This window comes from Pseudopodoces humilis, chromosome 3 (assembly GCF_049639895.1).
Source record: "Pseudopodoces humilis isolate 2021_Gansu_Grassland_sample_001 chromosome 3, ASM4963989v1, whole genome shotgun sequence".
NCBI lineage: Eukaryota > Metazoa > Chordata > Aves > Passeriformes > Paridae > Pseudopodoces > Pseudopodoces humilis.
Window position 1 is genome coordinate 109072475 of NC_142202.1, and position 17021 is coordinate 109089495.

The 17021-nt window shown below is 37.4% G+C and overlaps 1 protein-coding gene across 7 annotated transcripts in view; it reads left to right on the forward strand.

The window, feature by feature from the left end:
- SUPT3H (SPT3 homolog, SAGA and STAGA complex component) overlaps window positions 1-17021 on the forward strand; it is a 253602-nt gene that overhangs the window by 121457 nt on the left and 115124 nt on the right. For 6 of the 7 annotated variants that reach the window (XM_088052751.1, XM_088052748.1, XM_088052745.1 and 3 more), the window contains one exon: window positions 4794-4878. The exons of the other annotated variant lie outside the window; for it this stretch is intronic. Coding sequence is in view for 4 of the 6 variants with exons in the window: in XM_088052748.1 (XP_087908874.1) it covers window positions 4794-4878 (85 nt within the window). In the remaining 2 variants the exon portion in view is untranslated. The remainder of the gene's footprint in view (window positions 1-4793; window positions 4879-17021) is intronic. 7 annotated transcript variants of the gene reach the window in all.

Here is a 17021-nt window from a genome sequence, read left to right on the forward strand (position 1 = left end):
CTCTAGGATTGCTAACTCCACCAGTGCCCTGAGCAGCCTGTTCCAGTGCTTGACCAACCTTTCTGTGAAGAAAATTATTCTAATAGCCAATATAAACCTCCCCTGACACAGGTTGAGGCCATTTAATCACATCCTGTTCCTTTTTCCATGGGAAAACAGACCAACCCTCACCTGTCTGTCCCCTCCTGTCAGGGAGTTGTGCAGAGACAGAAGGTCCCCCCTGGGCCTCTTTTCTGCAGGCTGAGCTTCCCCAGCTCCCTCCTTGTGCTCCAGGCCCTTCCCCAGCTCTGTTCCCTTCTCCCTTCTCTGGACATGCTCCAGCCCCTCAATGTCTTTCTTGTGAAGGGCCCTGGAATTTCTGTACATGGCACTTGAGGTGTGTGTCCTCACCAGTGCCCAGCACAGGGACAGTCACTGCCCTGGTCCTGCTGCCACACTACTGCTGATGCAAGCCAGGTGCCATTGGCCTTCTTGCCCACCTGGGCACACACTCATCCTTTATGTAGAAACAGAAAAGAAGAATTGTTAGTGATTTCTAGAAAAGGAAAAAAAGAAAAAAAAAAAAAAGCACTTATTTCCCACCAGTCTACCTGGCTGTTTTTATACTTTCCCTAGGCTGGATTCATCACATTTATTTGAGGTGGTAAATTCTGAATGAGTTGGGGCAGCCTTGTTATGGTGTGAACTCAGTAGAAACCCCAGTGAGGGAAACTGTTTATTCTAGCTCAGTGCACTCCCAGCTGCCCTGGTTATAGTTCCTTTCTGGCCAGGACAGCTTTTCGAGGCTGTGGAAGAGGGGAGGTTGCAGCAGCTCTCTGTCTCCACAGTCTGCTCTCCTGGTGGTCTGGCCACCTGGAGAGCTCTGCGTCGGGGTGTTTGAACGAAGCCTGTACCTTTGCCTGCCCCAATACCTTTCTCAGGAATTTATATGCCAGAAAATATAGCAAAACGTGCTTTATCTATTTCTGAAACTGCCCATTTTGAAGTTATTATAATGTCAGTCCCTGCACCATGAGCAGTAGTTGGACCTCAGCATGTGCCAAGTATGAGCATGTGTTTACACATAGTACCATGATACTTCATGTAGGCACTTAGTGGCTTGGACATTTACTCTTTTGAAGAGCCTGGAAACATCATTACAGGAACTTAAATAAATTAGAAATAGAAGTTAAAAGTAAACAATAAAAGCACTGCAGCAGTCTTTTCTTTCTCCATGCTACTATTTTAATCCTCCTGTGAAAATCTGGGTAAGTTGATCCCCCCCTTGTAAAAATGTTTCCTTAAAACAGACAAACCTTTGAAATAGGATCTTCTAAGAAGGCTTTGTTATTGTAGGACATGTCTAATGGGTTGATGCTTCAATTACCAGGACTGTCTTCCATAATACTTTACTGCTTTGATGCCCTGCTAATGTTGTATTTTGATACATTTCCTTTTCAGTATTTACCTGTGGAGAAACAGCCCTTTTTTTATTTTCAACAGAATTTTTATGTGTTTCATAGGAAGACTTATTAATATGTCCAGTGAATGGAAGGTTCTTTAAAAGACTCTCATGAACCATAAAAGAAAAGCACATGTGAAATGAAATTCATAACTTATATTAAAGCATCAAGTTCAGCTTCACTTCCCAGAAGCAAGGGCATCAAATTTGGGGGTCTTTTTTTTAAAGTGTTTTCTTTTACTTCTTAAACGACTTTGTATTCTGCAACTTGGGAAAATCTGAGCCATCTGACTCATAGTTTAGTGTTTATTCTGCTGTGGAGAGGTACAATGCAAAAGTGAAGGAAAAAATTGAAAGAATTAAAGTAATAAGCTACTTGTGCTTTTCTAATTATTACCTCTGGTAGCAGAAAGGTGTAGAAAAAGGTTGTGTTTGGTGTCTTAAAGAATGTTGCACCAAAAGCATGTTAGAATCAAGAAACATATCAAATGCTATACAAATACAATTAATGAATATAGAATCTTTACTTTTATTTTTGTGTCTGAAAATCCTGGATCCATTGCAAACAAAAAGGAAGCGGCTGTGGGTGGGTGTGGTGGTTTTTACTTTTTTGCTGAAACCACCATGCCAGTATCTAGTTTTCTGAGTGTGGGGAAGAAGCTGGCAGAAGTTACATGGGAAAATAGTGAAGGCAAACTGAGATAGAAATAGCTTTGGAAGCTAGAAAGCATGGAATTGAGGGAGGAAGAAAGTAGGTGCATCTGGAACTTGATTTTCTATTAGATCAAGAAATGCTGTTGATTTTAACCTTTCTTCATCAACTCTGGTCAATCACAGAATCACTGGAGGGTTTGGGTTGGAAAGGACCTTAGACATCATCTTATTCCAAACCCCTGCCATGGGCAGGGACAACTTCCACTATCCCAGGTTGCTCCAAGCCCTGTCCAACCTGGCCTTGGACACTTCCAGGGATAGGGCAGCCACAGCTTCTCTGGGCACCCTGTGCCAGGGCCTCACCACCCTCAGAGGGAAGAATTTCCTCTTGGTACCTGTTCTAAATCTTCTTTCGGCTTGAAGTCATTGCCCCTTTTCCTGAGTGATCCATCAAAATGGACCAAAAAAATTGTTTGTCTCCTTTTGGATCAATGTGCTGCATCATGATTGCAAATCCTCTGCCCCTCCTGCCATTTGGGGGACTGTGAATTACTTGTGACAGAGATTTCTGAGTGCAGATGAGGAGGGCAGCTCAACATAGAGGCAGCATCCTGCCTCAAAAAGAGGATTTTGGTTCTTGTACTTTGTTATCTTTTAGAAAAGAAACCTCAAGTCCTTTAATTTGTACATTTAGGGTGCTGAGTAAAACTGTGAACATGAGAAATGTATCCCTAAGCTGATCATGTTGGACACCAGGTGTTTTTGCTACTGTCTTGAATAGTTGATTTATTTTGTATTTGAAGCCTTAAAAAGAAAGAATAATTACCTTTTAAAAATAGAAGACCAGCAGTTAAGAATGAACAGCATATTATGTTTGTGATAACTCTTCTGTTTGGTTTTATATTCTCTGTGCGACTAAAAACATCTATTAATTGTCATTTTCATTTACTTACAAACCTTACTGTTAAAAAAACAAGAAAAACTTGACCTTTATCCTGTGTGAGCCCTTTTTTTAAATTTCTTATGATTTAAATAGTGTTAATATTCCAATGTATTATGATAATAGATGTTTCTATTTCTATGTATTTCCTATATCATGTCCATGTATTTACATTTTATAAGATATTTAATAGTCTCTGGATGGATTCCTGACCTGTCCTTATAGTTCTAAGAAGTACCTGAAATTCTAATCCATGTACCTGTGCAGCCCTGCATAATGGAAAAAAAAATTGAGTTGTGCTCATTTTATAAATATAATACAACTTTGTCTTTAAGATAGTCCCAACAAGAGAGACAAATGATAAGGGACAAATGCAGAGTGTAATTTCCTCATGCTATGACCACTGTAGTACGGTGGATTATGCTCAGATTTTGTCTGAGTAGCTCTTGTGCTCTTATATGTATCAGGCTGATATTAATTAATTAATTGGTTATTTATTTATTATTAGAATTTGAAATGCTGTTTGCAGAATGCTGGACATAATTTTACTATTAGATAAAGGAAAAGAACCCTATTATAGAGCTCTTTAGTTGTTTATTGATAAAATATTCTTTTACTGTATTGCAAGGTAGATTAATACTTTTGTAGGGAAATAATTGATATATTCAGTCTACTATAAAGATTTGAGTCTTGCTTGTAAATAAATTCTCACTCTTTTTAAGAATCTATAGTGTTATTGTTGGCCTGTGCTAATTAGTTTACTATGAATATATTTTACTGTACAATTTTTTTGTATTTTAAAAACTCAACTTTAGGAGAAGAGAAAATGTTTTATTCTCAGAAATGTTCTGAGGAAATACTAAACAGCATAGGGTTTGTCTTTCTCTAGAATGATGTAGGACTGGTGTTTCTTAGGGAAGGAAAAATAGCAGTAAAAGAAGTATAAGAAAAGTAGGAAGAGGAAAAAATACCTTGCAAAGCCCATTGTCACAGTTCCTCCAAAACACAATTTTATGTTGCTTGCTGGCCTCACCTTGGCTTTTGTTTGTGATATTATTTGAACACAATAATCTCTTTATGACCTCCTGACATTTCATGTTTCAGTGTAGTCTTTAGGAGCATCACAGACATAATTATGTATAAAATTGTTTACCCTTGATTTGTTTCTTCCACATCTTCCACCAGCATTTAGATTTGGGATAAAAAAGCTGTTGTCATTTTGCCTTTTCAAATGCCTATTTGTTATTTTGTGAACAAAGGGGGCTGCAAATGCAGAATTAGTAGTGCACATGCTGCAGCTTTGCCTGCTCTTTTCTTATGGAATTACAGAATTATATAATGTGTTGGGTTGGAAAGGACATTGAAGATCATCCAGAGAAGTGTGGGAAGAGAGATTATCAATGAAGACTGAGATGAAAAAGTGGATTATGTTAGTCTTCTCCTTATCCATTGTTACAAGTTTACCAGCGTTGTTTATTGATGAGGGGTGTACACAAATGTTCCTACGAACTGGATTTTCCTCTGTTTCCTCAATCTTTCAGTTTGTCTTCACATGTGCTTTAGTGTACATTCTTGCAGCTCTTTTTTTCCACTAATCACATGACTCAGCACCAGGCTGAGTGATCTATTTCTGTACATACAGGTGTATTAACAGTATTGTCATTATTCATATTTTCTTCTTTTTATCTTTTTGGAGACCAATACTTCCTTTCTTTTTAACTAATTTCCATAACCTTGCAATAAACCTCTTTGTTTCAGGTTTTCCCTGGGAGATGCTCGCAGGCCACTGCATGAAACCGCAATTCTGGTGGAAGACATTGTCCACACTCAGCTGATAAATTTGGTAAGATCATAACTGGAAAATGGCCTGCATTCCAAAACTCCTTAAATCCACATGGTATTTTTATGTTCTAATGACTAGTAACAGATTGTCCAGGGTTTAGGAACAAATAAAACACAGAAATTGAGGGCGATGCTCTGACTGAAGGTGATGCTCTGGCCTCAATGATCTGTAGAACCAGATGTGCAACCCCACCTTACCCTGGGAACAAAGCTGATGGGTTTTTTGTTAGAAACTTTAAGTTGTTAAAAAGAAAAAAGTTGCCTGTTCTTCTAAAGACTACCTTGCTGACTTTTTTTTTTTTTTTATATGTTCTATTATTTGTGTTAATGCATTATTTGCTTAGGATTCTTGTCTTAATATACCTTCTATGTGATGCTTTGATTTCTGTCAAAAATAATGCCAAATATGGAATATTTTAATATATTGAAAGCCAATGAAAGTTTTATATAAATGAAGTTGTTTTGAATCACATCTGTCAGAAGCAACTCTAAATTTGAACCTCTCTATATTTTATTAAAGTTCAACAGCTTCTCTTAAGAAATAAATCATGGCATTTTACACCATGGCATGAATTTGCCATCTGAAAAATTACTATACCTTTGTATAGAAAAATATCTGACATGCCACCTGTAGTTCATAAAAAGTGTATTTTTCTTATTAGAGCCATTAAAAGACATGTAGATGTGGCAGTGAGGGACAGGGTTTAGTGGTGGTCTTGGCAGTGCTGGTTTAATGGCTGGACTTGTTAATCTCTGAGGTCTTTTCCAACCTTAATGATTCTGTGATTTGAATGAAATTACCAGCACGTGAGGGAATGGAAATTATACAGAAGTAATGTATATAGATTATACTAATACATATTAGAATTAATATTTACATCTGATGAGTCCTTGGATCACCCAGAGCTTTGAGCTGCAACTTCCTCTTCTTTGTAATGAGCCCTTTTAGCAATGACAAGGCTTCCAAGTTTCAAAGTAGGTTCTAGTACTACATTATCTAGAGCTAAAAACTTCTGTAAAATGATGAAACTGAGAATGGGATACAGCACATACAATAAATATTTATGTGTGTATTAAATATATCTTTTATATCTATTTCTACATATTCATACATATAGGACATTTATATTTTTAATAGAAATATACTAAAATTAGACTTCCCCTTGCCCACTGTTTGCCTGCAGCAGGTGTTTTCCTTCAGCTTTGCACCTCATCCAGCAGCTGTTCGGTAGTTTCCTGCATCTCAGCAAATGCCTTGGCATCCCTTCCAGCTCTGGGCAGTTTCTCTCTGCTCATACCTCTGCAGCCCAACAGTGTATCCCTGTCTCCACAGTCTCCTGGCGTCTTTGTGGATTTTTTCCTTATTACACTGCTCTTGGGCTGTCCTGAACTTTCCCCGTGGCTCCTTGGAGGGGACAGCTTCTCTCCCCTTTCTGCAGGTTTCCCGCTGGTTAAACACTCTGCCCTGGGCATATATTTGTAGTTCTTATTCCAGCTTTAGCTCTGACAAAGTAACATTTTCTCTTTGTTAATGACCCCTGTAATTTATGCAAACCGATGGCTGCGGCTTCGCTCTTGCCTCAGCAGTAACGTGCTGGAGTCTGGGCTTTTCTGTCCCACTGAGGCTGAGCTGAGCTTTACCAAAGCCTGCAGCTGAGAAAGTGCAACCTGTGGCCATGTGGTCTTTGCACTTTAATCAAAGCCGGGAACTTACTTGGGGGCTGGACGTGACCCAGGGTTAACCCTGCGTGGGGTGCAGGAGCTTGTAGGATTTCCTGACAGTAGGAAGAATGGGAATGGAGCGGCAGATAAACAGCTTTTCTAACCTTTCCCCTCCCAGCCCAAGACAGCACTTTATTTCTGAGGAAGTGAAAGTATCTTTAATAGCTCATTGCTTTGACCTCTGACATTCACATGCCGGAACTCTTAAATCAGTAGCGTTTTACATGCCCCAGGCTTCTGATAGGGAATTTTGCACATTTGTCATCCTCAACTCCACATCCTTATTGAGCTGCTGTGTGCAGTTACATGAAATTTTCACTTTACATGTAGGTGTTTTTGCTGGTATTTACCCAGTACTAGAAGAATGCTATTTTTATAAATGAAACTGACTGCAGAAGTAAATTTATTGCTTACCACCTGGATTTTGTCATATTGCTCATGTTAATGGACTACACAGTTCTCACTATGTAATTTAATAATTTCTTGTTTAATTCATGTCCATTTTTCCATCCATAATACAGGTATAAAGCTAAACTGTAGAAATTACTTTTATAACTGCAATAAAGCTGGCACATGGCACACATCTTTCATAGTAAGCATTTGTAAGAAGAGCTTGTTCTTGTTGATTAAGTCCAGGTTTGAGCCTCTGCATTAAAAAATAAGTTTCCAGCATGATTACCTTTGATTGGTTGACTTTTGATATCTCACGGCTTTATAGTTCCAGCTTCTTATTTTCAGAGTTGATCTGAACTCTATTAAATCAAGGTCTGGTTTGGGCAGATTTATACAGTCACTGCTTCAAACCATTATGCACTTCATGAAGTCCGGCTGCTGTAGCAGATGAGTGCACTAACAAGGCAAATTCCTGGAAAGCAGATTTTTAAGAGTTTGCATCACATTTTATGATCAATTTTTGGGTGTATTTTGAATAATATGCACACTGCTTTACATGAAGGGAAATTCTACTAAAAGTATGTAGCGATGTATAGGGGGAAATGAGCATCTCCAGAGGAAGATTCATTTCATCCTAAAATTACTTTCTGAGTTAAATGGGTTTGTATCTCTCAAGGAATTTATATTCTCAGATGGCTAAGAAATTGAATCCCTTGGCAGCTGGCTTGGGTTTGAATATCTAGGAGATAGGCATGAAAGGTGAGAGATAAATTCCATCATATTTGTGTCATGAGTTTGAATTTTTTATGCTTTTATTGTAATTTTTATACCTTTTGTTTTTTGTATATCTAGTAACAGGAAATCAGAAAGCCCCTGCACTAGAAAGTACTGTACATTTTTTTGTCAAGCATGATGTATTTGATAAGAACAAGGAATTTAAGTTTTAATTTTAAATCAAGTTCAGCGTTGACTGATAGTATTTGGTAACAGATCTAAATGATCATTTATACATAAATGTTTAAGGAATTTATAGATGCCTTCATGTTACCCTGAAACTGTACCTTTTTATGTGGGCTAAGACTAGAGGTTCCAATCAAAGCTGTATTTTCTTTATGGTTAGACACAAGTAGTACAAGGAAAGTTGTGCCTGCAAAAACAGTTTAACAGAGAATGCAAAAAGGTGTTAATCCAGTGGGGACAAGTGCACTAAGAAGGTTTTGAAGCATCATTTTTTATAATAATCTATTCATATCTATTCAGACCCTCAGAAAGGGAACTTGAAGATGCTCCTTTAAGGCAAAGGCTTGTTATTCAGGACTTCGTGTTAAAAAAAAAAGAAAAAAAAGGCTGTAACTAAGAGCAATGGAATAGGAATTTTTGTTCATCATTAAATTACCATTGAGAGGTTTGCCATCAAAATAGCCTAAATCTTGCATATACAGATATAAAACAATTTGAAAATTGTTTAGCATAATATTTAAGAAAGAGGAAAAGTCCCTGTTCACCTTCACCAGCTCTTTCCAAAATTTTTATCATTCTGGGCTGGTTCATAAGAAAATACAGTACTATTAGACTAATATCAAAAGCTAAATATTATTAGTATCTTCTCCTGATGGGGCTATAGCTCCTTGCTGATGCTTCAGATGTCAGGTTCAAAGGCAAACAGATGATAAGATCATGATGCACTAATTAAATCAGAAGAGCTGGTAAGGAATTACTTTCCTTATGCTGGCAATGTTTGTTATCAGAAGGAAATACCAGCAGTTTATTCTCTAGGCTCACTGGGTATGGCAGGAGTAGTGCAGACACCTGTTTTCAGAGAGTTTGGTTATTCAGTGTGGCACTGGATTTGAATTTCAGTCCTTTACATTTTATTTCAAATATATCAAATAGCATTTGGGAAGAGATTAGTTTTGTTTTTACAAAATGGAAGATATTTTAGCAGTAGGACAGAGTTCAACCAAGGAATAGATAAATTACACATATGCACACCAAAAAATACAGGTAAGTAATGTTGTCTGTCCACAAAAGAGTGGCTGCTCAGAGGGAAGGCCACAGCACATCACAGCAACCTTAGATTGCATCCTTGAAATGTTTCATCTGCTGTAATTCTTTGTAATGTGTGTTGAGTCCTTATGGAGATGGTCATGAATGGTAGAATTCATGTTAATAGGATTGTGGTTTGCTCCCTGTCAGCCAATGTGTGTCTGCTGGAAGATGGACTCTGATCTCTCCAACTGATATCAAATCACTGAAGTCAGACCCACTCGGTTGCCTTTTTTTAGAATTCAGTAGTGTCAACTTAAAGGGACTTCAGTTGCCCAAAACCATATTGTACATGATACCTGTTGGAATTTCTTTCATCATATACTTCTGTCTTCCTATGGTATTTAATTTCATAAAACTTTTGCTGGTACCTAATGCTATTAATATTCCACTCTTGCTCGTGTAGGAGCACGATTTGGGTCCTGAGTTACATATATGCATAAAGGAACACTTTGAGCGTACACATGGATAATTTTTTTGTTGTTGTTTATACTATTTGAAATAAATTATATCTTGCACACATAACATTTAATTCTGAATCAGTCCTTTGGTGCCAACTGAAACACAAAGCACAGGTCAGCAGGTGAATAGTCTATACTGGTATATGTGGATTATATTAAATTGCAACAGTAATTCATAGGTAGAAAACTTAGAGTGAGGTGCAGAGATTCAGCAGTGTGCCTGAGTCCTGAGCAGATCTGTGGTAAATCCATCCTGTGGAATAAATTGCTTTTTATAGTGATTTTAGTAAAGATTGGGTAGTCATTTGCCACTTTTTCCTGGAAAAAAGAATGGTGAAAATACAGAGACAAGCATAAGGATAACTTTACTGACAAAATGCAAAGTTGTTTCTCATAAGCAGCATGAATTTTATGTTTTCAAAGGGTTTTGTATTTTCTGGATCATAATGGTGTACTTTCTTCTCTTCCCAGCCTTATTCCTGCAGTTGCTATTTTTTTATTGCAGTTTAAAGCAAAAGAAGGAGAAGGGAAAACTCACCTTCACTTGCCCTTCCAGAGAAAAAGACTATTACAATGGGAGAGGCAAGTAGGAAAAATGAGGATTTAAACAGAAGTAATGATAAAGCTTTCTTGGTCCTTCACAGGCCTTTTGCTTGTAGAGGTTCTTGGGTTTTTAAAATCAAATCACTGTTGTTATTCATTCACAAACTGCATCATTCACTTCAGCATGTGTAACTTCACACAGCTCCAGGTTTGTTTATTACGTTTTTGAACTGTTCGACTTGTAACCATTATATATATATATATATATATATATATAATTGTAGCATTTCTGACATTCCTTTTTAAAAGGAAAGAATTGAAAGCAGCTCCTTCATGAGCCAGAATTGCCCACTGATGAAAACAAACAGTGTGAAGCACTGTTCCCTCTTGATCCCAAAGTTACGTGCAACTATCACTTATGCCACCCCAGCAACAGGAAAAGTCCTTGTTTTATGAGTCTGTTTTAAAACAGTTATAAAGTTTCCTGTGCAGGACATTAATTAAAGGGGTTATCAAAATAAGACAAACTAATATAATTTGTGATTGTACAAAATAAAGGAAGTCGAGGGTACCATAGGGACCTAATGAATCACAGGATGGAAACAATCTTCTTGGCTAACTAAACATTCAGACTTTGTACTGAATCACAGGGTGGATGTACAGCCCAGCAAGCCGGAACATGCTGTGTGTTTACATGGATGGGATAAAGGGAGTTCACAAAAACCATCTGGGAGAAATCCTTGCCCTATTCATTCTATTTCTACTGTAGAGTCAAATAAACAACATGCATACATTTGCAGCAAACACATGGCACACCTGCCCTGGAAGAAATCAAACTGGAAAGTAAGTCTGTAGTGTAAAAATTTTCCTAGGTACCAGCACTGTGAGTTTGTCTGCATTTCCCATGTGGGACGAAAAGGAGAGATGGGGCTTTATATCTAGCAAGTGGTTAATTGTTCTCTGTGCATTTGCAGCATTTAAATGTGGTCAGTATTTAGATTTATATAATAGATTTATATGGTAATTTATATGAAAAGACATGTCTTGAGTTTTCTGCTTGAAACATTATCTGCCCCTTGTTCACCATATTCAGGTCTATTTATTCTCAAGCACAGAATTTACTTCAGAAGATGATTCAGGAGTCCCAGTTAGGGATTCTGGGCTCTCTCTGTGCTTTCTCCTGAGACTGAGGATTTAGTGACTTGGTCAGATTTTTCTTTTCCATGGATCTCTGTGCAGGGTCAGCATGTGCTGTAACACACACCTGCTGTTTTTTGCCTGGTCATGCAGAGATGCTGCCCAGCATCCAGTGTTGAGGAACTCACTGACTTAACAATTGGAAAGAGGCTGAGATACTGTTATTAAAACCCTAAATCATCAAACAGAAATAAATGAATAATTGTACCTACAAGCTGTACCAACATAGTTTTCTTCAATAGGGAAGAAAAAGATCCAAAGCATTGACTAGATGAAATGGAAAACAAAAAGTCATCAGTGCTTAAAGGTTGAGTTGTAACACACAGAATATAAAGAGCTGAAGTAGTGCAGGCAGCAATAATCCCAGTATTTCCTGGTTTTCTGTATCAGACTGGGCCTTTAGTAACAATGTCATGGATTTATGTGTACTGTAAATGTATAAGAATACATGTTTCTATATGTACATGGTTATTTTTTCCACCCTTCACACATCAAATTCCTGTTTAGGCTTTTGGGCTAGAGGAATGAAGTAGGTATGAAATTTCACTCATGGGAGCTTTGGAATCTGTGGCATTGTTAAATAGATATGTACCCAATTCCCTTGGCTTCTGGGGCTGTTAAGAAACAATCGATAAGATGAACCCAGCCCATGTTTCCAAAACACAGCTACATTCTTTATTTAATTTTAATGTAAAAATTTAGGAGAATAGTAGAGATTAACAGCTGTTGAAGCCTTGGATGAGCTGAGATGAGCAGGGACAGTCAGTGTACAGATGGGGTGTTCAGGGTTTTTGTCTACTTCTGTTGATGTCACTTACTAAAAAATCAAGAAGTTAAGAAATTTAAGAGGAATTATTTCAGTTGAATTCATCAATTTGTGTTCATCAATATGATGAACTCTGGTAAATCAATATTCTGATTATGATTTTGAGAATCATAATTACATTCCATCTCCAGAAGCCAAATGGAAAGTTGATGTTCAGGATATCATTCTTTAACTTCTTTGTATGGTATAAATAGAATATTATATGAAAATGTGTGTAAAGTCTATCCTGCACATGAAGACCCATTTTGCCTTGTATTCTGATTCTGACAGAAATTAGTACATTAAGTGAAAAGAAAAAGAAATTTATCAGTGGTTAAACATGCAAACAAACATGACAAACATGTTTTTCTAAAGCTGAGGTAATGACTCCAGTTCATTTTTTGAGTCATGAGGGATAAATGGGCACTCCAAGGATGTGATTCTTCATGTCCTAATATAGTTATTTAAAGTTCTAGCCATGCATTTAAAATCTGGACTTCTTAGGTGAAGAGAGAGGCATCTTTTCTCTTTGGCTTCAGGCACTAGCTGTATTGTTGTTACAGATACATATTTTTTCATTCTGAGGAAAAAAAAAAGAAACGACTTGTAAACTTTACTGGTTTATGGATATCTGTGGCAGAAAAAGAGTAGTGTAAAAGACTGCATGGTCTTTAAATGTAACTTACAAACCTTAAAGATCATCTCAGAGTGGTTAACAGAGCAAATTAATTGTAATTTTTAGATCACCTTATCTGATTTCAAGCAAACCTGATAGTTTCAGAATTACTTTTTTTAGGAAGGTTGGCTTGTTAACAGTGTTACGGAGTTACAAGGAAATGTGGTCACAGCTGCTTCTAGTTTCTTAGCTAATCCACCTGATTGGAAACAACAGGTTTTTGATATTTTTCCATTTCTTACACTGACACCTAGTGTTCATAGGTCCTGAGTTTCTAATACTGCACTTGCTTATTAATAGACAGCTGTTGATACCGAAGTTCTCCACCTTTGTCAACATCTTCCAGTTCAGTTCTTCTGCAAAAGGAAACAGTAGCTGAAGGCAAAGGTGTTACCATCATTCAAAACAATTTTATTTTGGAAATACGAATAGTGAACAACTACTGCAAAACTTGGCAGAAGCTGTTTTACTTCTTGAAGTGCTGCAAAATCTGTTTTCTTAAAATTTAAGTGCTTTAGTTTTGGCAAATGCAATCCTTTTGTGTCTGTAAGAGTCACTGGCCAAGAAAAATGGTGATAAAAACAGAAACCCTTAGATCAGTATTTATTTAATTGTGGGAGATGTCAATGCTTTTTATTTCTGTGTTCTTTTATCTTCAAGCCACGAGTTCTACCTGATAGGAGTGTTGATGGCTGCACAGTCCTTGAGTAGACAGAAAATAACTTACACACACAAAGTTGCACTAACAGTCTTTTATCTCAGACTTGCAAATAAATGGAGCAAAGCAAGTCTGGGCTGTAACCCATTCCTGATGAAGATGACAACTGAGAGTAAAAATAACTGTCTCCTTTACCTGTGATTTTTGCTGTATGTTAGCAGAAGAATTTCCCATTTTTTAAGGTAATATATAAGGACTTTTGTATGACTGTATCCAAAAGTGTATATGTATTTTTTTATTTTTTTTTAATGGGTTCAGTAGAAAAATGAAAGCTGTTCAGGCATAGAAAATGTATGTTAAACTTCATTTTAATTTGAGGATTCTTCCCTTTTTGGTTTTAAGACTTTTCTGGTAAATACACCAAAAAGCCACCTTTTCAGTGCCTCACCACTCTCACAGTAAAGAATTTATTTCTGGTACCTAATCTAAAGCCACCTTCTGTCCATTTAAAGCCATTCCCTCAAGTCCTGTGGCTTGACTTCCCATTTTGTTCTATTTTGGATAAAGGCATTGTACCTCTATGTGTGCATATAACACATTAGGTACTTTAAGCAATAGTACATTATTGCTTATCAGTAGTTGATATTCCTGTGAATCAGAGTCTGCTTATTGGAGAAATAATCAGTGACAACAGAGAGAAATCTTACTATGAAGGATGCTATTGATTTGGATTCTTTCAGGCATTTAAGTGTGAGGGTGGTGAGGCCCTGGCACAGGTTGTCCAGAGAAGCTGTGGCTGCCCCATCCCTGGGAGTGTCCAAGGCCAGCTGGGACAGGGCTTGGAGCAACCTGGGATAGTGGAAGGTGTCCTTGCCCATGGCAAGGGGTTGGAGCTGGTTGATCTCTAAGGTCCCTTCCAACCTAAACCAATTATTGTTTCTGTGATTTATTTTCAGGGTGAAATGAATTTGGACCCAGAAGGGGGATTTTTGTCTAGTGACTATAAATTATGACTTGGGTGAACAGCTCAGATGTAGATTTCTATGTTTAGTCAGAACTCCCTACTGAGAGAAAACTCCCACAAGACAGAAGTCTTAAAGCAATGCCGGAGGAAAGGAGGTAAACAAGAATTTCTCTGATGGCAAAAGATGTTAACAGTGTTAAAAGCAGAAGAAAAGTCAGAGAAAATAAAGACATACTGTAGGCTCAGGTTTCTGGCTAGGAAGAGGCACATAATGTCCCAAAAATGAACAGTTTTAAGGGATGGGATTTCTGAAAAGTCATCTTGGGGCTGATCCAAGACAGAGTTAGAAGAGGGGAAGTCTGTGCATTAGCTGAAAACTTCATGGTCTATGCTTTTTAATAGATGAAGAGAAAGAAACCAAAAAAGATTCGGAGACATGGGCTGGATTGAGATACAATTTCTTTTAAAGAGAGGATAGACTGAGGACGTCTGTATACAGTGAGGGAAAGTACCAGAGAGCAAAGAAAAATTGAAAACTAAGTGGGCATATGATGCAGCTACTGAGGTGGGTCGGAGTTGGGAAAAACTCCAAAGATTTGTGACAAGAGAAGGTGTTCAGGCACATAAACTAAGAGCTGTTTTGTGAGAATGCTTATTTTCTCTCTTGTAGCAAAATAATTATGGAGGTTGAATTGGAACCCAGGTTGTGAATAAGGAATGCAAAGCCTAAGATTCAGCAAAGAAATGTTTAAAGAAGTGGGATAAAGGAAGATGAAAACAACCTTGTAGTGGAAAGAGTTTGGAAGAGCTTCCTGTGACGCTTTCTCAAAATGTTCAGTAGCAAGAGAATGGGAATAATTGAAGTAAGAGGCAGAGGGGTTTGAAGGAGAAAACGTGGCTGGTGCATTGGAGCCTGCAGAAGGTCTGGTCTGGAGAATCAGTTTGGGAAGTAGCTGTACAGGACATTAAGTGCTGATGACAGAGAAGTCATCAAGAAGTTGTAAATGGTGTGAGAGTCAGCAGATGTGTTACCTCCAAATTGTATCTCAGATGAGGCCAGAGAAACTAAGTGGATAATGATGGAACAGGTGGAATGTGGCTGTTGGTGTCTGTGTGAAGGAGAACACAAGATGAGGAAGAAAGAGATGGATTCTACATTTTAGGAAAGAGACGGAAAGTCTTGTGACAAATGCTTCTTCTCTGGACAGCATCACACACATGGAGCTGTGAATGCTGGCATCTCTGCACACGCACATATATCTTATATACAGATCAATAATGAGCACTTATGTAATGACACACAGCCTGATGCCAGTTTATCAACATACTCAACAGATATTGTTACTATCAATCATTCTCACAATATTCAGCAACTACATTTTTTATCATCTTTAATTCTTGAGTGTGTTTTTACATTGTTTTCCATTTTTGTCTTATGTTGTGCCATCATCATCATCCAAATTTGAGAAAAAAAAATGGGTCACTTTATTGTTGAGAAATGAAAGTGAAAGAAGACAAAGTGTATTTTCCCCAAGTCATGAAACAAATTAATGACAGAAGTAAAAAAGTAGACTGGTTGTAGCAAGAGGGAAGCTGTGCAAAGTTATTTTATATAGATGATCAGTGTCTCAGCCAATTGGATTTTTATTTGACAGTCCAAAGGTGTAATAACTTTTATGGTAAGAGGAAGAAAAATACATCAAGACTAATATATAATGGAGGACCTACTAGGGTTATGCATAAATGTATATCCTGTTTCTTGTGTATACAAGCTTAATTGTGTCTATTTTAATTTTCCCGTTTGATTCAACAGAGTTGTCAGGTAATCGTCCTATTGAAAGTACAGAAGAGGATAAAATTTCAAATACCTTTGTTAATCTCTCTTGGCTGTTAAAAGAAAAGATTTATTGGTGTCAAATTTTATTGCATTCTTAGAATTTAGGGATTGATTGGCTGCTAGTTTAGCTTACTTGTCTCTTCCAGTTAGAAACCCAAACACAACAGAAGAACGACATTGCATTGAAGCTGACGTGCAACAAGTGAGTGAAAGTTCACTTGGCGTTTTCTCTCAGCACCAGGTGCAAAAGTTGGCTAAAAGTGCTGTGGCAGGCAGTTATTTGAAAGCAGTTTCTGGTTTAGTGTTTTATCAAGCCCAGGAGTGAAATATTCTGCAACTACTGCAGTTTCACAAAGCTGCTTTTTAAGGTAGAACTCTGAATTGTTTCACTAATTAAAATGGCCCAGTACAAACATTAATCGCACAGTAACCATTAATGGGAGGCGTTTTGGGATTTATGGAGGGCTGTGGATGATATTTTAAAAGCCTGGATCATTTCTTTGTTTAGTACACAATATACTTGTAGTCTCTAACTGTACCAGAGGTTCTTGAAATCTTAAGGAGTTATTTGTGATTTTCTACATCTGCTCCTATAAATGCTGGAAGAGGTATATTCATTTCTGGTGTAAAACAATGTAACAGTGTCCCACTTAGTGACTTTACTAAATAGGATACTTTTTTTCTTGAATAGCTGCCCAATTGCCACCTTATATGTGCTTTAAAATACTAGTTCTCTAAATTGAAACTTAACTTACTCAGAGTGGAAGGTAGAGGCTCAACGATGACATAAGCTCCAGAAGTGTAAAATTCAAGTGGTTTGTATGTGGGATTGCCAAATAACA